Source organism: Mixophyes fleayi, chromosome 12 (genome assembly GCF_038048845.1).
Source record: "Mixophyes fleayi isolate aMixFle1 chromosome 12, aMixFle1.hap1, whole genome shotgun sequence".
NCBI classification, from domain to species: Eukaryota; Metazoa; Chordata; class Amphibia; order Anura; family Limnodynastidae; genus Mixophyes; species Mixophyes fleayi.
Genome location: NC_134413.1, coordinates 51,087,787 through 51,112,636, shown reverse-complemented (window position 1 = coordinate 51,112,636; position 24,850 = coordinate 51,087,787). Strand labels below are relative to the sequence as shown.

At 38.6% G+C, this 24,850-nt stretch overlaps 1 protein-coding gene across 3 annotated transcripts in view; it reads right to left on the bottom strand.

Annotated features, from left to right (window-relative positions):
- Positions 1 to 1,122: 1,122 nt before the first annotated feature.
- DISP2 (dispatched RND transporter family member 2) overlaps positions 1,123 to 24,850 on the bottom strand; it is a 48,630-nt gene continuing 24,902 nt past the window's right edge. The window contains exons 2-8 of one of the 3 annotated variants that reach the window (XM_075193277.1): positions 19,953 to 20,393; positions 19,405 to 19,434; positions 16,980 to 17,103; positions 16,086 to 16,204; positions 13,721 to 13,845; positions 7,612 to 7,709; positions 1,123 to 4,664 (exon numbers count right to left, since the gene is read on the bottom strand). In XM_075193277.1, coding sequence (XP_075049378.1) covers positions 1,269 to 4,664; positions 7,612 to 7,709; positions 13,721 to 13,845; positions 16,086 to 16,204; positions 16,980 to 17,103; positions 19,405 to 19,434; positions 19,953 to 20,393 — 4,333 coding nt within the window. In that variant the 3' untranslated portion in view covers positions 1,123 to 1,268. Of the gene's footprint in view, positions 4,665 to 7,611; positions 7,710 to 13,720; positions 13,846 to 16,085; positions 16,205 to 16,979; positions 17,104 to 19,404; positions 19,435 to 19,952; positions 20,394 to 24,850 lie in introns of those variants that run through there. The other 2 variants (XM_075193278.1, XM_075193279.1) reach the window with 2 other exon arrangements.

Sequence of the window (24,850 nt, the reverse complement as noted above, 5' to 3'; positions counted from 1 at the left end):
CGGTAATAATGCGCGACTATTGTCGTTACTACGGCAATAGTGCGCATTATTACTGTTAGTACGGCAGTAAATCGGCCAATTGAATTCCCTCAGAGAGTGTAGTGTTATAAGGAGGGTGACATATAATACAATTATTACATTCTAATATACATTTGAGCAAAGAATACATGATGATGATAGAGGAGGGTGGTATTTAAAAGGATTGTAGTATAGCCATAGTCGCATGACAGATAGGATTTAAACCTAGTTTTTTTTTTTTTTAATTATTTTGATTTTGTATCTCACTTAATTTGTGTTAAAGCTGCATCTTGAATTTATCTTTTTAAAGGAGTGCCTAACCCCAAGTACTGTTAGGTCATAGAGAGGGCTATCCCTATTGATATGTGAAGATATCCAACCCATTTATGGAAAGCTGTACAAATACATAAATTAACTAAAACAATTTAACAAGTCAATGATAGATATTGTTTTATAAATATTGTTTTGGTAATTGATATATGCTGCTATCACTTTAACAATGGACAGATGTTGATTATTGCTTCTTCAAAATTTTCACTATTGTGCACTATTCACAAAATTAGCATGTGAGAGTACACTTATTGGGCCTAATTCATTAAGGAAAGGAAAGCAAAAAAAAATGCACCTTGGCAAAACCATGTCACATTGGAGGGGGAGGTAAATTTAAAATATGATGATAGATTTATAGTTGGGGTAGAGCATGTCCTAGATCAACTTTAAATTTCAGTATACAAATAAGCTATGAAGTATTTGTGTGCTGCATGAATAAACAGAGTATTTAAGTTATGTGTAAAATGAATTTGCACCCCTTGCATTGTAACATGGTTTTGTCCAGGAGAAAACCTACAAATTTTTTGCCTTAATTTCCTTAATGAATCAGGCCCATTTCAGATGTATACTTTTTATTTGCCCAATAGTTGGTAATTTAACTTTCCTTAAAAACCCTCAAATATTGTACTACCATTTACTTAAGTAATAAATAATTATCATATAGGTAATCTGATAATGAAAATTAGCCTCTATTTGTTACACTGACACTCCTTTAACACTTAAAAACCCTGTAAGTTGATCTTATAGACAAAGGTATATGGCTGTAGTACGTAATACTGTCTCAACAGAACATTTATTGGTCTTTCTCAAGGTAACACAAGTATCTATTCTACACTACTAACCATTTTCACATATTAAGGGCAGAGGAAAAATTAGAAACTAATTTTCAGTTCTTTTCTGAATATGTTATGAAGAGGTTTTCAGCTGACATAGCCAGAATTCTGTTCACTAGTCCGCTTTATCCAAACATCGGGCATATCTGGTTTGCTGTTTGGTAGTACAACTGAGTGATCACTATCTTGGTTTGACTGGATTTTCCATAACATATTAGTCTGTTTTGAGGATGTAGGTGAATCAAACACTGTTTCTCTTAGAGCCAGTCTTAACGTTTCTCTTTTTCCATTCAAATGACCCCTTTCACTGTGGCAGGGAGAATCAGGAGCTTCAAGAAAATCTGGGGAACAGCTTGTAGAGTCAGCTAATTTAGAGCTCTGGTCAAAATCACTAAGACAAGTCTCATTTGAGTCAAGGGCATCAAAAGAACTACCCATTGAACAGAGGCACCTAGAATATTCATACATGTGGATGTTTCTCTCTGCAGAATGGTGCATGGGACTGCTGTCTTTAGGGCTTTGCACGTTATTGGGCGGGATCTGACACTGTGGGTTATGTACATGGACCTGATCCATCACAGAGCCATTCCATGTCTTGCTGTTCATTCTCTGGCAAATGCATTGTCTGAATGATTCTCCAGACTCTTCTCTCTCAGCTGCAAAGTTACATTGTCTGTAGGGAGATGAGGTCTGAAAAGCAGTACACTGACTAAAATCTTTGTGTCCAACAGTATTATCCTGGAATTCTTGGACTTCGTCTTTCTGAATATGCTGAGTTCCCATTCTCGGGAACTTATTCTCTGATAACTGCATGTCTTCAGATAGAATAGATGGACGTTTGGAGAGCTTGCTAGTTGTAGTGCTATTGTCAAAACTATCACTGAGGTTCCTAGCTAGAGGCTGAAGCTCATACTGTTCATTTTCTGTGTTAGATTCCTGAACTTTCCTTAGCCTACTCTGCTTTTCATTTCCACCACAAACAAATGTGCCATTTGACCTTAGATCATCAGAAGAGTCCTTTAAACCATTGGCACAAGGCCATAGTATTTGTCCACAATTCTTCTCTGGGCCAAAGAAACAGCAAAGTGACTGAAAAAAGAAGCTGGCAAAGCCACAGCTAATGCATTTAATCATCATAATAAATATACCCAATTTTCTGTATGCCAGTACAGTTGCTGGCAGCATTATTACCCCAGTAGAAAACATAGTGGAGGCCCCCATCGCTGTAGCACAGCTCATCTGTTTTAAGGAGAATGCCACACGGCTGAGACGGTCAGAATGTGGGCATAAATGATATGAAATACAGTAATTTACCGTAAAGTCAACAGAGAGACCAGCTGCTGCTGAAACAAATAGGGATTCTACTACATTCAACTGCCATTCCAAAAGAACCAAGAGACCAACGGTGACCAGAACTGAGCCACCTATGGCTGCAACCGAAAATAAACTGATTAAGACATTCCAAGTGGTAAGCAGCAGAACCACAAATGAAATGGCCACAGAAAAGCCAGTTATCATTATGATCTCAGTACTCAGGGTATGCTGCAGGTTAAACAGAGCAAGGTTGCTAGTAAACCATCCATTCTGAAGCCCTTGAGGCGCATTCTTTAGTTCATTTGTCAGCCATTGGTTTAATGTATTGTAGAATTTCCTACTTTTGCTATAATTGAAGCTATAATGATATATTGTCTGAAATTCCAGCACCAAGGCTGTCAGGTTACCCTCTGCATCAAATCTGGGTCCAATGTCATAAGCCTCAGGCCCATCACCTCCTTGTTCTCTAACCATCATTTTTATGCAGTGAAGAAACAAATCACTTGCATAAGGAAATGAAAATTGGTTGCAACAAAGGTTGTGGTTTTGGTCACTCTGTGAGCATTGTCGACTTTCCATCCACCGGTGGAAATCTTCCATAAAGCAAATATTTGGCTTTTTATTCTGATCTGAATAGTAAAAACTTTGGTTTTTTACCTTATGACAAAGCTCCAGAAGCCATCTCTGATCATCAGCATTACGAATGGCAAAAGTATTATCTTTTATAAGTGTTTCATTTATCTTTGGATTTAGATGGTCTCCATTATCCACAGGCATAATGCCCCATATAAGTGTAATTGGCATATGCTGCCCTTCTCCGTGTTCTTGATGTTCAAACATGAACTGGTGGCAGTATTCGGCATCATATCTCTCAAAGGGATGGCTCAGCCGAAACATTTGAACAGAAGATACGACTGAAGATGGCAGTTTTAGTTTGGGGTTCATACAAGCAATATAACCACCACCTGCTGCTAAGGCAGCAAACCAACAAATCCAGATGTATCGGAACTTTATCACGCCACAGGGTAGGAGCTTCTCAAAAAGAAGTTTTGATGTTTCAGACAAAGTACTCTGTACACCTCTAAGCTTTTGGTAAAGAGAAAGAAAGAACCGTTTATGTCCATTGTTGTTCCAGTAATCTTCTGATTTGTAAGTACAGTTGACTGAAATATATCTTTCATAAAGGACCATGGTGGCAGGAAGCCAGGTTAGCATAAATGTCATGTTGACTAATACAGAGGTTCCCATGTAAATGGCAAAGCAACGCACTGAGGTAATGCTGCTCAAGTAGCTAGCATAGAAAGCAGCTCCAGTTGTCAAACAAGATACTAACATAAGGTAACCAAAATGGTGCATAGTATGTTTTACCCATTGCAGCATCCCCGCTGCAGAGTGTTGTATTTTGCTGAGGTTCCACAGGTCAAAGAAAACAAAAGTATGATTTGCACAGATACTACTGAGGATGATAACTGCTACGAGGTTAACAAATGGGAAGAAAGTCATTCTAAAGACCAGCTTGTAAAAAAAGAAAGAAATCATCAGTGAGCCAACAACAGACATCAAGACCATAAAAGTGATAAAAAAGGAACGCAGGTAAAAAGAGATACTTAGAAAAATAGCTATTATGGCCAGGACTGGATACACAGTATCCAAAACAAGATAGTGCTGAAAAAGTTTTTGCTTTAACCCCAAGTCCATTCCAGTGATTGCTGTGTAATTATCAAAGAGATCCCAGGACTCCAAGTTGTCCAGATAAATGTCCATCATTGATGACCCTTTTTTGGCTGGTAAAAACAGCAAACTGTACTTCAGAGATGGGACTTGGTAATCAGTGGTCTGGGGGCTGAGAAAATCCCTGTCAACTAGAAAATGGAGGAGCTGATAAACAGCACTGGATCGTGTACACTTTTCAGGCAATTTGGCACACTGGGAATGCTTTTCCCTCTCCGACCTCGACCCTATGCAGGAAGGAGTGAGAGCACCTCTGTGGTAATCTGGAGCGCAGGAACGGAGAAGAGCCAGTGTGTGAGCAATGTCACTCTGTGTGATCTCCATGCAAGAAGACCGGTTGTACATGACCGATATGTAGTTTCCAAGAGACCAGCTGGGACAGCACTCCTTGTTGTCATTGCGCTCACACAGCTCTGAGAAACTAGAATGTGAACGGATCTGCAAAGAAAACAAAGCCAGAAACACAGTCATTACTCAGATTTGACAATTTATCTTTCTTAATGTTTGTAGACTGTGTGGATAAGGAGTATGGATTCTCATACTCTTTATGTTGGTTTCTGCAATTCACCCTTACATAGAAATATAGAATTTCACAGCAAAAAAGAACCCATGGGTCCAGCTGTCTGACCTTTTCTGGTGTGTGTATTTATATTCTTATGGAGGGGATGTTTTTTCCTTAATATTTTTTATTTAAGCCTTAGTAGTAGCAATATACGTGCACTTTACAATCTTACTGACCCATACTTACTATATGAGTCAGGGCAACAACTGCTGGGAGAATGTTCCATAGATCTATCTCCCTTTCTGTTAAAACGTTTTTCCTTATATTGCATTTCAACCTCCTTACAATTTCAAAGCATGTCACCTACAACAGTGTAAACTTGTGTTATGTTCAATACAGTAAGCAGATATTGGATAGGGAAGGCACCTGTTCTTAATAGAGTTTTCCTCATGTTTATAACCCATTTGTGTAATTATTATTATGTTTTTTTAATTACGTTAATTAATTATTACCATATAATAATTCTAATGACAGCACGTGGTAGCAGGGTCAGCTGCGATTGAGAACCAAGTGGCAATAAGCAGAGCCTTGGTCTCGGAGAAGAACTCGATACTCTGAGTATTAAGCTGCTTTGGTGGTATTAAGGGACATTTTAGGGACATACTAATGCTATTTGGGGGCATATTTATAAGGTTGTTTTTGGTTGAGTTGTGGGGCTATATGGTGGCCTTATAGTTAGCTATAGTTTATATGACAATAACATGAATAAAGAATATCTAGATTTATTTTGACTCTAAAAGGAAATTAATTCTAAATATATGTAATCTAAAAAGGTAAAGGTTTTCAATATATGTAATAAAAACTCATACCTTTTATTCTATGGGTGTAATCAAAATAAGTGGTTGGGTGTATATACTTTATCTAGTTATATTCAGCATTACATACACTATATACCAAGAAGTGCACACAAGGTTTTGTGAAATAATCATGGTAATGGTGAGCAAACAGTGAATATCTTCAAAAGACAGAATATGCATTTGAAAACATATAAAAGAATTAATAAAAAAAATGGACAACGTGGTCCCTCTCCAAATCCTCCATCACCATCAGGGCTACACAACCTGGGTTGTTTTCCACTACAAGAAGGATGCCATGAGTATGGCATCCCTCCACTATAGTGAGAAGCAGCCCCAGACTGGTCAGTACAGGGATGGTGCCATATGTGGAGTGGGCTTGGTAAAAACAGCATGCCCACCACACAAAGACTACCAGCTCCGAGCTGAGGGCTCTTTCCAAGCTCCCTAGGCTATGGGGCTGGGGTAAATAACAAGATTAAATTTTCCACCCCCAGTAGTCTCAATTTAATAGGATGAGACAATTGAGACAATTGCCTATTATACCAAAAAAAGTCAATCACAAGCAGTTTCCTGAGCTTGCCTCTTGGGATTGACTGGGAATGTGGGAAGTTCCTTATGTGAATGTTATTTATTTATTTATTTATTTTGACATAATGGACAGGGGTGTTAGGGACTCCTGTCTATTATACTGGGGCCACTGGGATGGAAAATGTACCATCTTGTTAATTACAACCCCCACAGCCCAGTTGTGTCAGAAAGAGCACCAGTCCACTTTTCAGCTTGGGACTTGTAGTCTCTGGCAGAGGGGCACTCACCATAGATAGTCCAGCCCAGCACTGACCAGCCTGGGGCTGCTTTTCAGTAGTGCAGAGGAAACCCACACTCATGGTCTCCCTGTTATAGAGTAAAGCAGTCTAGACTAGTTAAGTAGTGGGCATGCTGCCATTTTTTAAAAAAATAATCATTTTTTAATTTATTACACAGTGCACTATCTGTGAGAAGGGCTTTGTCTTATGTCCCTCTGCACATCATTATTTGTCTTAACAAGACTTTTGTTGACAAGCAGTTTCCACAGGCCTTTGCCATGCATGTCATGGTCATTGTAATTGTGTTCCATGGCATGACACATATATGAGGGGTCCAGGGACTTCTCAAGTTGCTCACATGGACCCATGATTAAGGTATGAGAGTACAGTGGTACATAGGCCACGCAGCAAATGTGCTGTGTATTGTAGCTTGCTGGACAAGTGACAGTGGGCCTGATTCATTAAGGAAAGGTAAGCAAAAAATGTAGTAAGTTTTCTTTCTCAAGGTTTCTTGACAAAACCATGTGACAAAGCAAGGGGTGCAAATTAGTTTATTATTTTGCACATAAGGAAAATACTGTCTGTTTTTTCATGTAGCACACAAATACTTAATAGCTTATTTGTACACTGAAATTTAAAGCTGATCTAGAACATGGCCTACCCCAAATATAAATCTGCCATCACATATTAAATTTGCCTCCCCTCCAATGCAACATGGTTTTGCCTTACTTTTGCTTAACTTTCCATAATGAATCAGGTCCAGTATGACATGAGAATGTGTCAATCTGTGTGTCATGGAAGCAAGTGGTCCTTGTCGGAATTTGAGATTATTTATAGAAGGCCACATCTGTATTTCATTTTAGTCATTTCAATCACCTAATTCAATAAACTTAGCAGTCTAAAGAGTGCTTGGTCTTGCTAAAAATGCAAGATTTTCCTTAAATACTTGGAAGCTGAGCCTTGCTACAAGCGTGCATCTCCAAGAAGATAAATGAAAGCAAATTAGATGCATCATTAACAATAATATGAATCTTAGGTCAAATTAAAACATGTGTTTAAATAATGATAAAATTGCCATTGATGCCTTGAGTGGGGAAAAAGATTGACTCTATTTAAATGCAAATCTGGTCTTTCTTTATTAATATTCGTGCATATAGTATGCAGTTTATATTAAATCCTTCTGTTTAAGGGCAGTTTTATGTGTTTCTCGTGTTTCTCACCTTCTCTTTTTCTATGCGGCACATAGATTGGATTGCTTGCAGGTTCCACAAACTCCCTGCTGTTTTGGACATGAATACAAGTTGCGAGTAGCTCTTTGCTGGAAAACAGATTATACATTTTTGAGTTGCGCACCAATTCTAGATCACCACACGGGGCAAAACGGTGCATTGCCGGGTCCCATAGTAAAATTTGGACAGTTGCCCTGCAATGCCAGTATAGCTTCACTGGCCTCTTCTGAGCATGCACTAACACCGATCAGAAGAAAATCTCTGCTTTGATCAGAGAAGGGACCTCAGGGAGTGCTGCGGTAACTTTGGGGGGAGGAATGCAGGGCAGGGGTTTCAGAGGGGAGATGGCAGACATTGCCGGGCCCCCATCACCTCCGTGCTCCGTAGTGGCTTCATCACCTGCAGCCATGATGGTTCCACCACAATATGACTACCGCTTCATAAATAGATTGTTGTACTATATCCCTTTACAAGTACCATTTCTAGAACACCTAACTTATCATACATTACAAGAGTCCTGTTTTAAGTGGTATATCTGTGGTTTCAAAGTGAGGGGAAAAGGACATGGGTGATAGATCAAGCACGTTACCAAGCATTAATCTAGAAATTCACAGTAATGCTTGAATAAGGGAGTGAATCACAGTGGTCTGGCAAAGTTGGCCGTCCTATGATATCTTTTTAGCGGGTGAAGACAGGGAACACTTTGGGTCCCATCTTGAATGAGGGTACATACATCAAGCAAAGTTTTAGAAGAGAAACATGGAAAGTCATTAAGTGAAAGTAAGGCAAAAAAAGGAGTAAATGTTCTCTAAGACAAACCATATTATAATTCAAGGGGTTCAAATTAGTTTATTATTTTGCACATGAGTTAAATACTGGCTGTTTTTTCATCTAGCACACAAATACTTGATAGCTTTATTCTTACACTGAAATTTAAAGTTGATCTAGGACATGCCCTACCCCAAAAATAAATCCCACATTTTATAATTACCTCCCCCTCCAATGCAACATGGTTTTGCCCAGGTGCAAAGTTACTCCTTTTTCATGCTTTGCTCTCCTTAATGACTCAGGCCCTATATATACATTTCATGGACTGTGGCAGCTGTGGAAGGAAATTTAAATGAAAGACCTGTTCTGTGATATGGAAGGACACTACAAATTTTTCTGCAAGTTCTGTGATGTTCTGGTCAAATGGAGCTTTTTAATTGATAGGCAATTTTTTTGTCAGATAAAATGATCTGGAGGAAGTTTGTGTTGTTTGGCAGCATGTTTTTCCTATGATCTCTGGGCAAGTAGTAGTGGGTTGGTGTCTCATATAATATAGAAAAAAATCAGTCACCTCAGGAAGAAATGAGATAACTGTGTATTATTTCAACTGTTTGCTCTACCTCACATATCATATTTTCACAAATATAAAGCACCTAAAGTCTGTGGAAAATAGTGATAAATGTAGAACTGAGGGGTATCATTACGCTAAAGTCATGGTTGTTTTGATGATCTACTAGACTACTATCTCAGGTGCTGGACCCACTGAGCTCAAATGTCGTTGTTGCCTTTTCTATTTCACTGCTGGACCCACATAGATCAACAATGTGATTTCTGTTGCCATCTCTGTTTGGCTGCTGGACCCACTGAGCCAACTGTCAGTTTCCCGGACCACGTGTCCAAATGGTGTAAGTTGCCTATGCCATTATCCCAGACAGGGGCATGGGAAAGAAGTCTTCACCTTTTCCACTGGCCTGCAATACCTGGATCAATTGTTTCTCCCCACTCTCTCAATATCTACCCCCAACTAATCCACATTCTTACACATCTCTCATATCCCGCCACCATGCTCCTACTGAATTTGCCTTCTCTATTTCTCCTACTCATTTTCACTACATTCTGAAGAAAGACCTCTGTCCCAGCCCTGGTCACCAACAGGCCTCCCAGAAGACAGTGCCTCCCATGTTGGAAGGAAGAAGCTTTGATCCAATCCTGGCAAGGGTCAGAAGAAAAACACTGAGGTAGGAGTGGAGACGGTCTTCTAACATTGCTGGTTATTTAAGTGTCCAAATGGCAAGGTGAGAAAATCGAAGTGTCACCACTACTATATGGATGAACAGGAAATGGCTTTTTTATTGCTCTGCAGACTATGTTAATAGTTTCTGGCTTTGGGAGTAGTTTGAACAACTGCCCACAGATAAAATACAGAACAGCTCTCTGCTTTGTGTTCAGTCAATCCACCTTAACATGCTGTGAGTAGTCTTAGCATCACAGCTATTAATTATGGATTTGTTAGGAGATTGCTAAGTGCAGAACATCACTCATGAGATAAAATAGTCATTACTGCAGGATTTTTTTCTGTGGAGTGTTTATTTTGGAACAGCTGAGTCAAGCATTAAATGGACTAGATCCCGCCATTTTCTGCTAGTGGATTCAGTGTAGTGTAGGCGGTCTTTAGCAGAGATCTGACTGTTATAAAATATAGTGGAATAGGGCACATATAGAAATAGGAAAATAATATGTACTATTTGTTTTTGTTTTTCTATTGTTTTAATCATGTTTCTGTTGAACGACAATATGTTAACAACATAGAGCCTAACATGATTCCTGTTCCTATTAATCAATGTGATTTTCTGCATGCATCTGATCCCAATAGAAATCAAAGATAAAATTGCAGTGCACAATAGCTTGACAAAGAGTAGCAAGTCTAGCTGGTCGCATGTGCTCATTAGTTATAGGTAATGTGGCTGTAGCACAATTAGCTTACCTGTAGAACATACAATCCATTTAGATAATAAGGTTAAAAGATAGTGATTTTGTTATTGAATATTTTTATATTTTTTTGCACAGTACAAATAGTTACATACTAATAGTTTTAAATGAGGTGAAAGAATGATACTGTACTTGTAAATTCTCAATCTTAATATTTATGAGGGTAAAAGGGAGACTTCACCATACAGACTCGTTTAATCCCCATTCACATTGATAGGTTATGGTTTTACAAAGTGGATAGGTGTTGCAGACAGTAGTTAGCAACACGCTGGGTCTAATCAGTGCCCCGATTTATTATTTTGATGAAAGAGTCAAAATACACTAGAAATGATCACAAGTGGTCAGACTATACATAGCAGTCGTAAGTAGTAAACCGGTTTGATCGCTGTACCAAGCCCAATCTGCACTTCTTTATTTTCTGGCTATGCTGTAAATAAGTGAGTATATATCTGCTACATAATTAGGAGTGGTATAAGCACAATTATCTCTTCCAGGTGCGAGTAAGAATATGCCTAAATTACCGTTGCTACCCCATCCGCAGGCTTCACCAGGTGAAATGCTAAAAGGGTAGACCTGTAGCTGTGGTGGCACAAGTTATTTAGGTTGCTGTATTGGCCACCACAATTCAACCTGTTGGAAGGGAAGGATTGATGCTGTGGATCTCTGTAAGAAGTCCCAAGCCATAGTCTAAATAACCATAGTCAACTATGACACTATGCTACTTATGCTTTATTAGAAGATATAGTCCATCTCTCCTTTTGGTGAAGTACACGTGGGGTATTGTCTTTCTATTTAATATGTCAATTAAGGGGCCTGTCTATGCGAAGTGTCTGTCTGTGCAATGGGGCAAGAAAGTGGTCAACTGTGCAAGGGGTCTGTTGGTTATATGTAGTTCTGAATGTTCCCTCAGTGTCTCTACTACTGACACATCTTTCCCTTCCCACCCACTGTCTGTTGGAGCACCTCTTCTCTTGGTGAATTAATACTCAGCCTCTGCTACTACCTCTATGATAACAAGACACAAATCTACCTCTCCTCCCCTGACCTCTCTCCTCTTATCCCGTGGGTCCAACTTCCTCTTTGCTATATCCACCAGGATGTCCCAACGCTACCTCAAGCTCAACATGTCCAAAATGGAGCTCATTGTCTTCCCCACCTCCTAATGTCACTGCACCTCCTCTAGCCTCCTTCACAGTTGAAAAAATCACATTATCTCCTGTTCCCCAAGTCAGCTACCTTGGTGTCATCCTTAATTATGGCCTAAGTGTATACTTCGTATCTAGTCCTTTGCCAGAATATGCCCTTTTCTTACTCAGGACAATAACAAAATATTTATCCATTCCCACATTATCTTCCGCCTTGACTACAGAAACCTCCTTCTAACTGGCCTTTACTCAATCTTATGCCTCTACATTCTGTCCTCCTTCATCACACTATACTTCAACAAACTGTGCCCAATCCTTCATCGCACTATGACCCCATTTTCGTCACACTGTGTACCCTCCTCCATGATCACACTGTGCATCCTCCTCCATGATCACACTGTGCATCCTCCTCCATGATCACATTGTGCACCCTCTTCCATCATCACACTGTGCCTCTTTCATTACACTTTGCCCTCATTCATCACACTGTGCCTCCTGCATTATACTGTGCCCCCTCCTTCATCATCACACTATACACCATCCTTCATCATCACACAGTACACCCTTCTCCATCATCAGACAGTGCACCCTCCTCCATCATCACACTGTGTACCCTCCTCCATCATCACACAATGCATCCTCATCCATCATCACACGGTGCATCCTCCTCATTCATCACATTGTGCACCCTCCTCTTTCATCACACTGTGCACCCTCCTCCATCATCACAATGTGCACCCTCCTCCATCATCACACTGTGCACCCTCCTCCATCATCACACTGTGCACCCTCCTCCATCATCACACTGTGCACCCTCCTTCATCATCACATTGTGCACCCTCCTCCATCATCACAATGTGCACCCTCCTCCATCATCACACTGTGCACCCTCCTCCATCATCACAATGTGCACCCTCCTCCATCATCACAATGTGCACCCTCCTCCATCATCACACTGTGCACCCTCCTCCATCATCACACGATGCACCCTCCTCCATCATCACATTGTGCACCCTCCTCCATCATCACACTGTGCACCCTCCTCCATCATCACATTGTGCACCCTCCTCCATCATCACATTGTGCACCCTCCTCCATCATCACACGATGCATCCTCATCCATCATCACACGGTGCATCCTCCTCATTCATCACATTGTGCACCCTCCTCGTTCATCACACTGTGCACCCTCCTCCATCATCACAATGTGCACCTTCCTCCATCATCACACTGTGCACCCTCCTCCATCATCACACTGTGCACCCTCCTCCATCATCACACGATGCATCCTCATCCATCATCACACGGTGCATCCTCCTCATTCATCACATTGTGCACCCTCCTCCATCATCACACTGTGCACCCTCCTCCATCATCACAATGTGCACCCTCCTCCATCATCACAAAGTGCACCCTCCTTCATCATCACACTGTGCACCCTCCTCCATCATCACACTGTGCACCCTCCTCTATCATCACACTGTGTACCCTCCTTCATCACACTGTGCTCCCTCCTTCATCACACTGTTTCTCCATATTACACTGTGCCCTCATTCACGACACTGTGCCCCTCCATATCACTCTATGCCCCCTCCATTTCACCCTGTGCCCCCTCCATATCACCATGTGCCCTCCATTTCACTGCCATCATTCATGACACTGTGCCCACTCCATCATTACTCTGTGTCCGCTCCTTCATTACCCTGTTCCCTCCTTCATTACACTGTCCCCATCCATTCTATGACCTTCTTTCTTCTATCTTCCTGATTAAGAATTCACAGTTTCAGTTTAAATTATATTACAAACCATTTTCTTTTGTACTGCATGTGCTTGCCTGAGCATTTTATGTCACTGCATAGAGCCTGATTAAGAACCCATGCTACCCTAAGCAAGATTCTGATCTGGGTCCCCATACCCCCTCAGTTTGTTAAAACAGGTTATAGTAATCCGGGGCCCAGGAGCCCAGATTACCTAATGGATTATCTGGTTCTGGCTCTGTCACTGCACCTAGAATATTTTGATAGTTTTGGAGTGCCCAGGGAACTCTCTTTTTGAAGAAAAATTGTTTGACTAACAAGCAATATTTTAATACATTTTTGTGCATTATTCTCTTTTTATCTCTATTTATATGTTTACAGATATGCATTATACTATGCATTTACTTTAAGCATGTGTATATTATCAAAGATTTTACTTGCCTGGAGGACCACAGAAAAATCCATCTACACCATCTTTTTGTTCCACCATCCTACGGTATCGAGTGTCTCTTCTGGTTACTTGAAATAGCTTCTCATTCCTTCTGCTGATATCAAGGTCATCCAAACTGACAACATATAGCAAAACATTAAAATATTACAACATGAGTGATTCTTGTAAGATCCATATGACCATATCGATGTTACATTTGCAATTTCCTTAAAATTTTACTTAAAACTGTACTTGTTTATTTTATATTGGAAGCAGTAGTAAGTCTAGCTTTTGGTGTATGGAGCTCAAGGTCAAAGAGATCTGCTCTTTCACAGAAGTAAAGAAAAAGAAATGTATTTGGTAACATTTGCAGGAGCCATCTTTAATAATAGGTTTCCTGTGATGTAATCTTGGCTGATGTCTAAAATACTAGGTTTTCACATCATTATGGTTTATTGTGAAAGCTGCCTAGATGAACATTACAGTATTTACAGTCTTTTTTTAAAGTCATTACTGACTCACCTAATATCTTTATTATTTCAACTCGGACAACAAGGGAGTTTTGGAAACCTTTTAATTTTTGCTAATAAGTCACACATTTTGAATTGCGTATATTTCTGTTGGATGAGAAGCTTAGATCGGATTCCAACATTTCTTCATTTATACAATTAATTAATATCATACATTCTGTTCATAAGATGTATCTCCTTAACTGTTATCTTCTCATTTCAGTTAGAGAAACAATTCACAAGGATGGTAAGACCCAAGGAGAAGATGCAAAGTTTGTCCTGATTGTTTACATCTCTCCTTCCTATAGTCCTGCTAGTCATAGAATCATGTTGGTAGCATTAGCGAGCTGCCTAACACTCTTCCTTCATCACAATCATCAGTCACATTTGTTATTTTTAGTTTAAAACAAAAAAAAAGTTTGCCATGTCTTATATTGTGTATTCCTTAGTTCATTATTGAAATCATTAACACCTTTACTACATAGAGTGAGAAACAGCCCTCTGTTCCCTTCCTGATACACACATACTGCACCAAAACACAAATACACACACTGCACTAGATACACACATACTTTATAATTCGTTAAGCTACCCCTCTGTTTGCACTCGTACTTCCAATCTCAGCAACTTTCTCTCCTGTAATGTAGGTCCACGCTAAGCTCCACCCCTTGCTGGCACCACAGGTATCAAACTACCACTCACAATGACATAAGCTATACTTTTTGCTAGTTCCTCATAAGCCTTGGGCCTTGCAAATTATTATTATCGTAGATTTGTAAGGCGCTACAGTGCTCCGCAGCGCCAATGCTAAGCTCCACTCTCTTCTATGTATCATGCTAAGCTCTACCCATAGTGGGTACCGCACTAAGATTATCCATAGGAGCCAGGATAAGCCCCACCCTCTGCTCTTGTGGCTATAGGATCATTGCAAATGTTCAAAGAAGGGTACTTTGGTTGGGATCAATGCAAGAAGTAGACTGGCAATGGGATCAGTCCAGCGCTGGTGATTGTATCAGTGCTTGCACAGGTCACAGTAACAGACTTGCACAAAACTCAATTTTTTGCTTAGCTTTCCTTAATGAATCAGGCCCTAAATCCCTAGAGATTACACCATGACCTCCAGCTGTCTACGTGTTATATGAGGGTGCCAAAAGAGTGGTTGGCTAGCTACTACACTATCATTCCGTATCTCTACATTATAATGGGACACAGGGATACTCATTATTATGACTGGTGCAGAAATATTGCTATGTTTTGAGTTGTACTTTGAGATACATATGACTCAACATATACACGTATGTTTTTTTTACTACAACATTTTTACAAGCACATTTGGACCAAAAAATGCCTCCAGCTTTAAATGAGGCCACTATTGTGGTCTGCTTCATACTGGAGAAACAGGTGTAAAATTAAAGGGACAATATTCCCTATGACACATGTCAGTGTTTAATATACAAAGCAATTCAAACTATAATCTAAAAAAATATATAATTTTGGTGTTGTTACCACTTGAGATACAAGTTTATAGATACTGTACTTGACTCATCAATGTTTGTGACAGTGTTGTGTTAACAAACATTAGAATCCAAAGTATAGCTACAAATTGATAAAAGGAACCTGGCAATAACATAATACAACATCTATTGCACTCAGTAGAATGTTTGTCACATTCTGACATTTTTTTATTGGTGAATGGAGGTTCCCTTAACCAAACTGCCAGCGTTTTTATTAACTCTAATGATTTGTTTTAAGCTGCAGCATCTGTAGCCTGGTCTGTCTATGATTAGAACCCGTAGATCACGAGCTGTGTGAAATGAATGAAAGCAGATGGTCCAATTGAGATCTATCCATAACACTAATGTTATACCTGTTCTTCTCACCATGAGGATAGACAGACAATGCCTTTCTGTAGCCAGTGTTGCTCTGTATATTTTTCCAGGTTGTTAACTTCTTCCCAATTTCTGTATCCCTGGGTTCAAAACCCTGCTATAGAGAGAGAATAGTTCATGACAAATGAGATAGGAGATGAGAAATTGAAAGCATTTTAATAATGAAATTCATGAAGGTGTTTACCTGACCTACATCGTGTGTTTGAAAATGTGCCCTTGACTTCTGTTTGTGTTGGACAAGCCTGTTATTCCACTCGTCCATTTCTAGCTGCCTAGCTGAAATTTAAAATGAGCAAAATACTTATACTTACATTTGAGATACAGGGCCTGAATCAATAAAGAGAGTAAAGCATAAAAAATGGAGTAACTTTGCACCTGGGCAAAACCATGTTGCATTGGAGGGGGGGGGGGTAAATTTAAGTTGTGGGGGCAGATTTATAGTTGAGGTAAGGCATGTCCTAGATCAACTTTAAATTTTAGTGTAAAAATAAAGCTATCAAGTATCTGTGTGCTAAGTGAAAAAACAGCCAGTTTTTAACTTATGTGCAAAATAATAAACTAATTTACACCCCTTGCATTATAACATGGTTTGTTCAGGAGCAAAGTTACTTTTTCTTTTTTTCTTTGCTCTCCCTAATCATTTAGGCCCACACTATACTACTGTATGCAAACCATACTTATCATTTTTACTTGTTATAACTAAACTGCTAAACTAAACACAGACTGCCCTGCTAATCAAAGGTTGTTTTAATGCATATGATTTTAATAGGAGCCTACACTGTTGTTTTGATCTATGCCCTGTCATTTCTCAGATATGTCTGTTTTTTCCTTAAGTCTGTAACATAGGTGCTTTGCAAATGTCGAAAGCTCACCATCAAAGGGTTGGAAAAGTCTGGCATTTGTCCAACCAGGAGCCCTGCCAAAGTACACACCAGCATAAGAAGCAAACAGATTGCCAAGATGGGTAATGGCCAGTCAGTTATCAGCTGAGAATAACTGTAAGTAAATCACAATAAGACAATTACATAAATATTTTACTTTAATCTATAATGACTTCTGTACAATAACAGCATAAAAGTAATGATTCCCTGGAGCAATATACATTTATTTTAAATAGTGTAGTGCACATCTGTGAATGTGACAAAAAGTAATGTAATAAGATGTCGCTATTAGATGCTACATATGGTACTACAAATAAGTATAAAAGAATTTGTTTTGATTTTTTAAAAGTGAACTTTATGTAGTTGTCTTCACAATAGGAAATCTTTCATAAAATAAATGTAAAGTATACATTTCAGTACTTTTATGAAAATACATGCAACATGCTTTTTATATATTTGCATTATTTATACATATATCTAGGAACACTCTATGGTATATTCTCAGATTTGACTATTTTCCATTCAGTAATTTGTGATCTGATTACATTACCTTCTGATAAATATGTTTAAAAAGATTCTTGAATCTTGAATAAATATGAAGTTACATTGACTTAATACAATGTGTCTGTATTTAATGAGTAAACAAATGTATAATAGTAGAATTTGCTATACGCAATGACACTGTGAACTATATTACACACACACTCACACACACACACACATATATACACTCTCAGTGACCATTTTAGCAGGTACATCTGATTGTCAATACTTATATCACCAAACCCCAGAATGGGGAAGAAATGTGTTCTAAGTGACTTTGAATGACATGATTGTTGGTGCCAGTCAGAGCTGTTAGTGTATCTCATAAACTGCTGATCTTCTGGGATTCTCACATACCACAGGACCTGATTCATTAAGGGACGTAAATGGTGATTTTGTACGTATAATCCACACAATTACTCTGCGTATGCCCAGAACCGGATCATACGCCACAGAACGCAACAATGTCCAAGTCATTTTCAAGTACAAAGGACACTTACTATAGCCTATGATTCCAGTAGAACAGAGCAGACCTACACCCGTATTTATCACCACATGTATCTTCAGATCCGCTCATTGTTGATTTCAGACATGCGTATACACTGCCCATTACTGTAAGTATGCGTCCCTTAATGAATCAGTCCCAACAGTCTTTAGAGTTTACAGAATATGGTTCACAAAACAAAAATCATCCAAGGCCTGATTCATTAAAGCAAGAAAATTGATTGTGATTTTGTTTTACAAACAGACATAGTTTGAACATATGCCTGTCTGTATTCAACTACAAATGGATCTGAAGAAATGACTCTTGTTGAATACGGGTCTAGGTACACTCTGATCTGACAGATTCACTGTGCATGATACGTACAATACATATGTGGACTATAAAGTCCCAGTAGACTGCACAGAAAAGAAAGTATTGAATTATTCTCACCTGTAAATAATATGTTCATTAATAATAAAAAATTTAAAAAAATATTTTTTTCACCCCCTCCCCATGAAATACATTTATCAAGATGTTATTAATGTGTTCTGTACATATAATGCATTTTACAGTTGCTTGTGATTGAAAACCCATGTTCTAGCATGCATATGTGACCGTCATCACTATCACTTGGCACTTACACCTGACCTGTAGCTGGCAAAATGGATATGACCGAAAAACTTGTACCTTAGAGCCTTAGAGACATGCCCATTCCCTGCCCAGTTCCACCCATGAAATCGTAGGATGTCATAAGTGTCCTTTGCATACACTTGTGTTCTCTGGCATATTGTCAATTTCTGGGCATGCACAGAATGATTTAACGCAAAATACGGCACATATCAGCATTTATGTTGCTTACTGGATCAGGCCCTCAGTGAGCTACAGTTCAGTGGTTGATGAGAGAGGTCAGATCACAATGGAAGGGCTGGTTGAAGCTGACAGGAAAGTGACTCAGATAACCATGGTACAACAATGGTATTCTGAAGACCATCCCCCCAAGAACAGCTTGAATTCTTCGTGGCATGGATTCAACAAGGTACTGGATACACCTTGACATGTGTGTGTGTATGTCTTTGTGTTCCCTTATGTTAATGTATGTGTATGTGAGACATGGGAGAGGTGTGGGACACAGTAGATAGCTTTGCACCACTATATCTTTGTGAAATACTTTAATAGTAGTTATCATTTAATTTGTCCAATTTATTGGATGAGCGATTGGATTATCTTTTTATTACATAAATTGTATCCTATTTATCCTATCCTGTTTTGTTAGGAGTGGCTGGTTGTTCAATACTGAGCTACTAATCTCCCGTTTTTCAGCATTCTTTCTCATTTAGCTTGGTGCATTTTAACACACATAAAAAATAAATATGAATGGAAATGTCATACCTTTTTGGCATCCTGAATGCTTTATCATGTCTTGCAAAAGAATAACAGATAAACAATAGTTAATCCCTGATATCAACAAAGAGAAATAAAGCATGTTTGAGAGAATGCTAAGCCTTCAAGATTTCTTTAAATACCAACAACATTGGTGTGAGACAAAATAAGAAATAGATGCAAATTATGAAGAAAAACAAATATATAAAAAAGTTCAATGTTATTCGACAACAGCATCCCTATTTTGTCTACATATTTCCATTTCTCCTGCAGTTTGTGTACCTGGAATAATGTACATGCAAATGTATAGATAGCGATCCCATAAATCTGCTATAAAGATAGAGCTAACAGTGATAGTTAATGTCTGCAGTACTGCCAATAACACAAGTCAGATCACTTAAGTACAACAATGGTCTGTTTTTAAGTGTTATAGTAAAAAAAAACCATACTAATAATTTCATAAATTTAGTATGGAAGACATCTGTGGCAGCATATCAAATTAGGCTTGAAGAAAAATTATTATTATGACATAAAATGCCATTTTAAAGCATAGTTACCTTACAGTCACTACATGACGTTGCATTGGTTGTGTTGCCTTCTGGTTATTTCCCCACTGCTTCCACATGCAATCTGTGGTCTGATGTGAAGTGTCAGTAGAAAGATTGACAGTAGATTGATGGGAACAAAGTGTTCTCCTATCTTCATGACCTGGTAGTTGTGGTGCTGTGTAGCTTAAATTGCGCTCTTGGTGGTTGCAATGACAACATTTTGGATGCTGATGTATATCACTTCCATGGGGAGGTAATTGTCCGTTGGATCTGTTCATGGCAGGTGTGTGACAATAGTTAGATGTAGACAGACGGTCTCTCACACAATTGGGTGACTCCTTTAGGAAACAGTGCTGAACCTCTTGTACATTTCTAGTGTTTGGTGTTCCATGTTCTTGTGCTGTATTCTCATTGCCACCCTCTGGACACTGTACCCCATCCATAAGATTTCTTGGAAGTGAGAAAAAATGTACAATAATTGATTTAAATTGGACCGCGTAATTCCAACATACAGCTGTATTGTTGTCTTTAGAACACCAATTAAAGGTTTGTCTAGATTACTGTCAGCAAATAGAAATTAACTTTTGCAACTATGTTTCCATGTTTTCCCAAGGCACAGAGGCAGCAACACTACTTTCTACACTACTCTAATGATAATGAATTTGTCATAATGGGGCCAATGTCAGTAAGTAGCAGATGCCAACAGGAAAGAAAGGAAACTGATTAGTATAAGCATAATAGTAAGCGTTTCTGGAACAAATATCTAGTATACCATGTGGATAATTTTATGTTAATGCTATATACTATTGAATAGCAAACGGAAAAAACTTACAGCGCTAGAAACCCAAGTTACAAATATAATAAATATATACATTTTTTCAATCTACTTCACGGATCATCAGTTTAAAAGTATATATTATTATTATTATTATTATTATTTTTTATTATTATTATTATTATTATTATTATTATTATTATTATTATTATTAATAATAATAATAATAATAATAATTATAATAATAATAATAAAACAATAGGATACTGTGTTAAAGCAATCCTGCTTCCAATTCTACTAATCATATATAGATATATATATACTACTGAATGCCTGCAATGAGCCTCACTGTGGGAGTCCCACTAGGTACAGTCGCCAGAACTAGCTTTACTAGGTAGCAGCTAACTAAACAGAGGAAGAAAGACAGTGATGATAGTAAACACATAGACCAAGATCAGAGCTAGTAAAATAGATTCAGAGGCGTTCCACAGTCCAGTATCAGGGGCACAAACAAACAAATATTTGATCACCAACTATTGGGCTAAATAAATGTAAATGTATAAAATGCACCTAGTAAGATTTGCTCACTTGTGAAGAGGACATAGCACCTGAGGTTGTGCAACCACTAGGAAGGGTATATTATGACTATACCATCCATGCCAGACACTGACAATATATCTTGTATACATTTTTTTTTTAAATAATGCCTATACTATTTCTCACTTTTTCTTACTTCCTGACTAAAATGAGGAATAAGAGAAATCTGCCACACAGGAAGTCCTTTGACAATTTCCTGACCTCAACAACACAGTCCCAAGATGGTGATTACCGCTTTGCTTCACTACAACCGGCCCTGGAAGACTCTTTAACAGCTACTCCAAACCCAGAAGAAAACTGAAAGATGAACTGCTGAGTCAGCAAAAGTTGAGGTGCACACAAGATTTAAAAGGATCCGTTCCTACCATAAAAAAATTAGTAATTAAGCCTTATTGGCTTTTACCAGAATATAAACTCCTTCAGTGAGAACAACAAAACTAACTTCCTCGGGCAACAGAACCGAGCTGTTAGAGAACAAGCAACATAAAATAAAATAACCATAACCTAACAATAAGTTGAAAAAAGAAATTCAAAAGCTTGCTGGCAACAAGTGGGGCTCAACAACAAGGTTAGAATTCAAGGAGTTCTCCAGGCTGTTATTGATCTTTAGTACTATTCCACTATACTTTTTAACTAAGCCGTTGTCAGGATCTGAAACTAGTTTTGGACAAGAAGAAGTTATCTTTCAGGATCTGGAAATATGAAAGCCATATGGATGAAAAGGGGTTAACTAGCATAAAGCCATGCCAGGTGGTAGATCCAGTGCCTTTATAAGGAGTTCAACTGCTCAACGTAGTTACCAGAATATTAAGCTCACATTTTACTATTCGATATTCCAGTGCTCCTGTTGTCTCATCTCCTGTTTACTGGTTCTCCTGTTATCTCCTGTTATTGACCTTGGATGTTTTTCTGATAAATCTTAGTGGGGAATTTAATTTCACACGCTACTTTCGGATTTAACGCGGCCAATTGAATTCCCCCGTTAGAGGGGGGAGCAAAAATCAGCATTAAAAATTACCATACTAATGGTAATAATGTGCAGGCCGCGTTACTTTTGGAAGTAATGCGGCCAATTGAATTCCCCCCTTACAGTTTATGCTCTTGGTTTTAATTGCCTTTTCTTAAAGTAAACGTTATTGACAAAGATTCAGACTGTCTGTGAAATGCTCCTATCAACATCACCTGTAAGTAGCTAAGTGGACATGTGTCCACTTGATTCAGTACTGAGCGTTACAGACTGCTAAATAGCAGGTTTTCAAGCTGCTACATATTACATCTTGTGGCAGGGTGAGAAACTGCTACATCTAAAGAAAGGGTTATCCTCCTGTGAGTCAGGAAGAAGTCCCATCCATTCCTTAACGATGAAGAGTTTGGGTCTATGCAAGGGTTCAAATTCTTGGCTGGTGTCTGGGGAGGTTGTAAGACTCACTCATCTCCAATAAGGGGGCCTATATATGCTGAACTTACTGCAGTGGTTTGGTTTGCTGTTCACCAGTATTGTTGTGTTATGCTGTAGATACTCACAATAAAGCTCCTGTTTGACCCTACGCAAGACTTTGGCTGGTGACTTTTTGTTAACCCACTACACATCTGTAATCTGGCCTTTATTTTTTTCTAAGCCTCAGAACTACTTGAAGCTCTAGTTATATTCTTACAATTGTTTTTACACACATTCATTCATATGGCAGTTATCACAGCTGGTACCTGGCGCTCAGCTACAACACTATAAATGCAAAATAATACACTGAGACCTTCAATCCCACCATTCAGCAGAGGCCAGACTTAGAGATATCATCTGCCTTCACAAAGTTGTTCAAAATGAGTAAGCTTGTGGTTTCCAATGGATATATTATTGTCTCAGGTTTCAAATATACCCTGACCTGTCACCAGCAACAATTAATGTTTCAAATTAAACGAAATAACATTAATTCTGGCCTCATCCCACTTATTGTAGAGGGAGCTTCCCATTCTGTCTGCTAATCCCTAATAATTATACATTTTTAGCAATAACAACAACCCAAGGAGACCACAATATCTTGGAGTGAAAGTGGGACTTCGGCAACAATCTAGTAGCAAAGGCATAAGATGTTAGCCTAGTTCAATATGATCTTCTACGCATTTGGGATGACAGAAGAAGACTTTTGAGACAGCTAGATCTCTTCAATGATCCACACTGGTGTATATTCATTCATCCGGATTTGGTTTATATATATATATATATATATACTGATCAGCCATAACATTAAAACTACTGACACACACACACACACACACACACACATATATATATATATATATATATATATATATATATATATATATATATACATATATATATATATATATATATATATATATATATATATATATATATATCCAACCGTATAAAGGTCTTGTATATTCAGATATATTTGGCAGCAAGTGAACAATCAGTTCTTGAAGTTGAAGTGTTGGAACCAGGAAAAATGGGCAGTGTAAGGATCTGAGAAACTTTGACAAGGGCCAAATTGTGATGACTAGATGCCTGGGTCAGAACATCTCCAAAACTGCAGGTTTGTGTGGTGTTCCCAGTATACAGTGGTTATTACCTTTCAAAAATGGTCCAAGGAAGGACAACCGGTGAACTGGTGACCGGGTCATGGGTGCCTACATTGGGCACATGAGTGCCAGAATTTGACCATAGAGCAATGGAAGAAGGTGGCCTGGTCTAATGAATTAAGTTTCCTTTTGCATCATGTGGACAGTCAGGTGTGTGTGAGTCGATTACCTGGGGAAGAGATGGCACCAGGATGCACTATGGGAACAAGGCAAGCCAGTAGATGCAGTGTGATGTTCTGGGCACTGTTCTGCTCAGAAACCTTGGGTCCTGGCATTCTTGTGGATGTTACTTTAACCTACCTAAAAATTGTTGCCTTCCTGGCAGTGGTATTCCCTGATGGCAGTGGCCTCTTTCAGCAAGATAAGGCACCCTGCCACACTGCAAAAAATGTTTAGGAATGGTTTCAGGAGCAAGGTACTGACTTTGGCTCTAAATTTCCCAGATCTCAATACAGTCAAGCATCTATGGGATGTGCTGGAAAAACAAGTCTATGCCACAGATACCACAGGACACATTCAGAGGTCTTGTGGAGTCCATGCCTTGATGCACCAGAGCTGTTCTGGCAGCACGAGGGGGATCTACACAATATTAGGCAGGTGGTTCTAATGTGGCTGCTCAGTATGTATATATATATATTTATATATATATATATATATATATATATATATATATATATATATATATATATATATATATATATATCAGGGGGGGGAAACATAACATGACCTTATGCAATGTTAAAATCAAGGAATCAAGAATATATCAATACGCAAATATCTATAAAACTAATTTCTTAACAGCCAATTGCAGTGTAAGAGAGCAGATGAACATACAGCACAGAATAGATATATGTGATGTACTCATATCCTATCTGTTTAATTCATACTTGTATAAATGACTCTGTGCAACCTCATATACAGGTAACCTGACTGATTG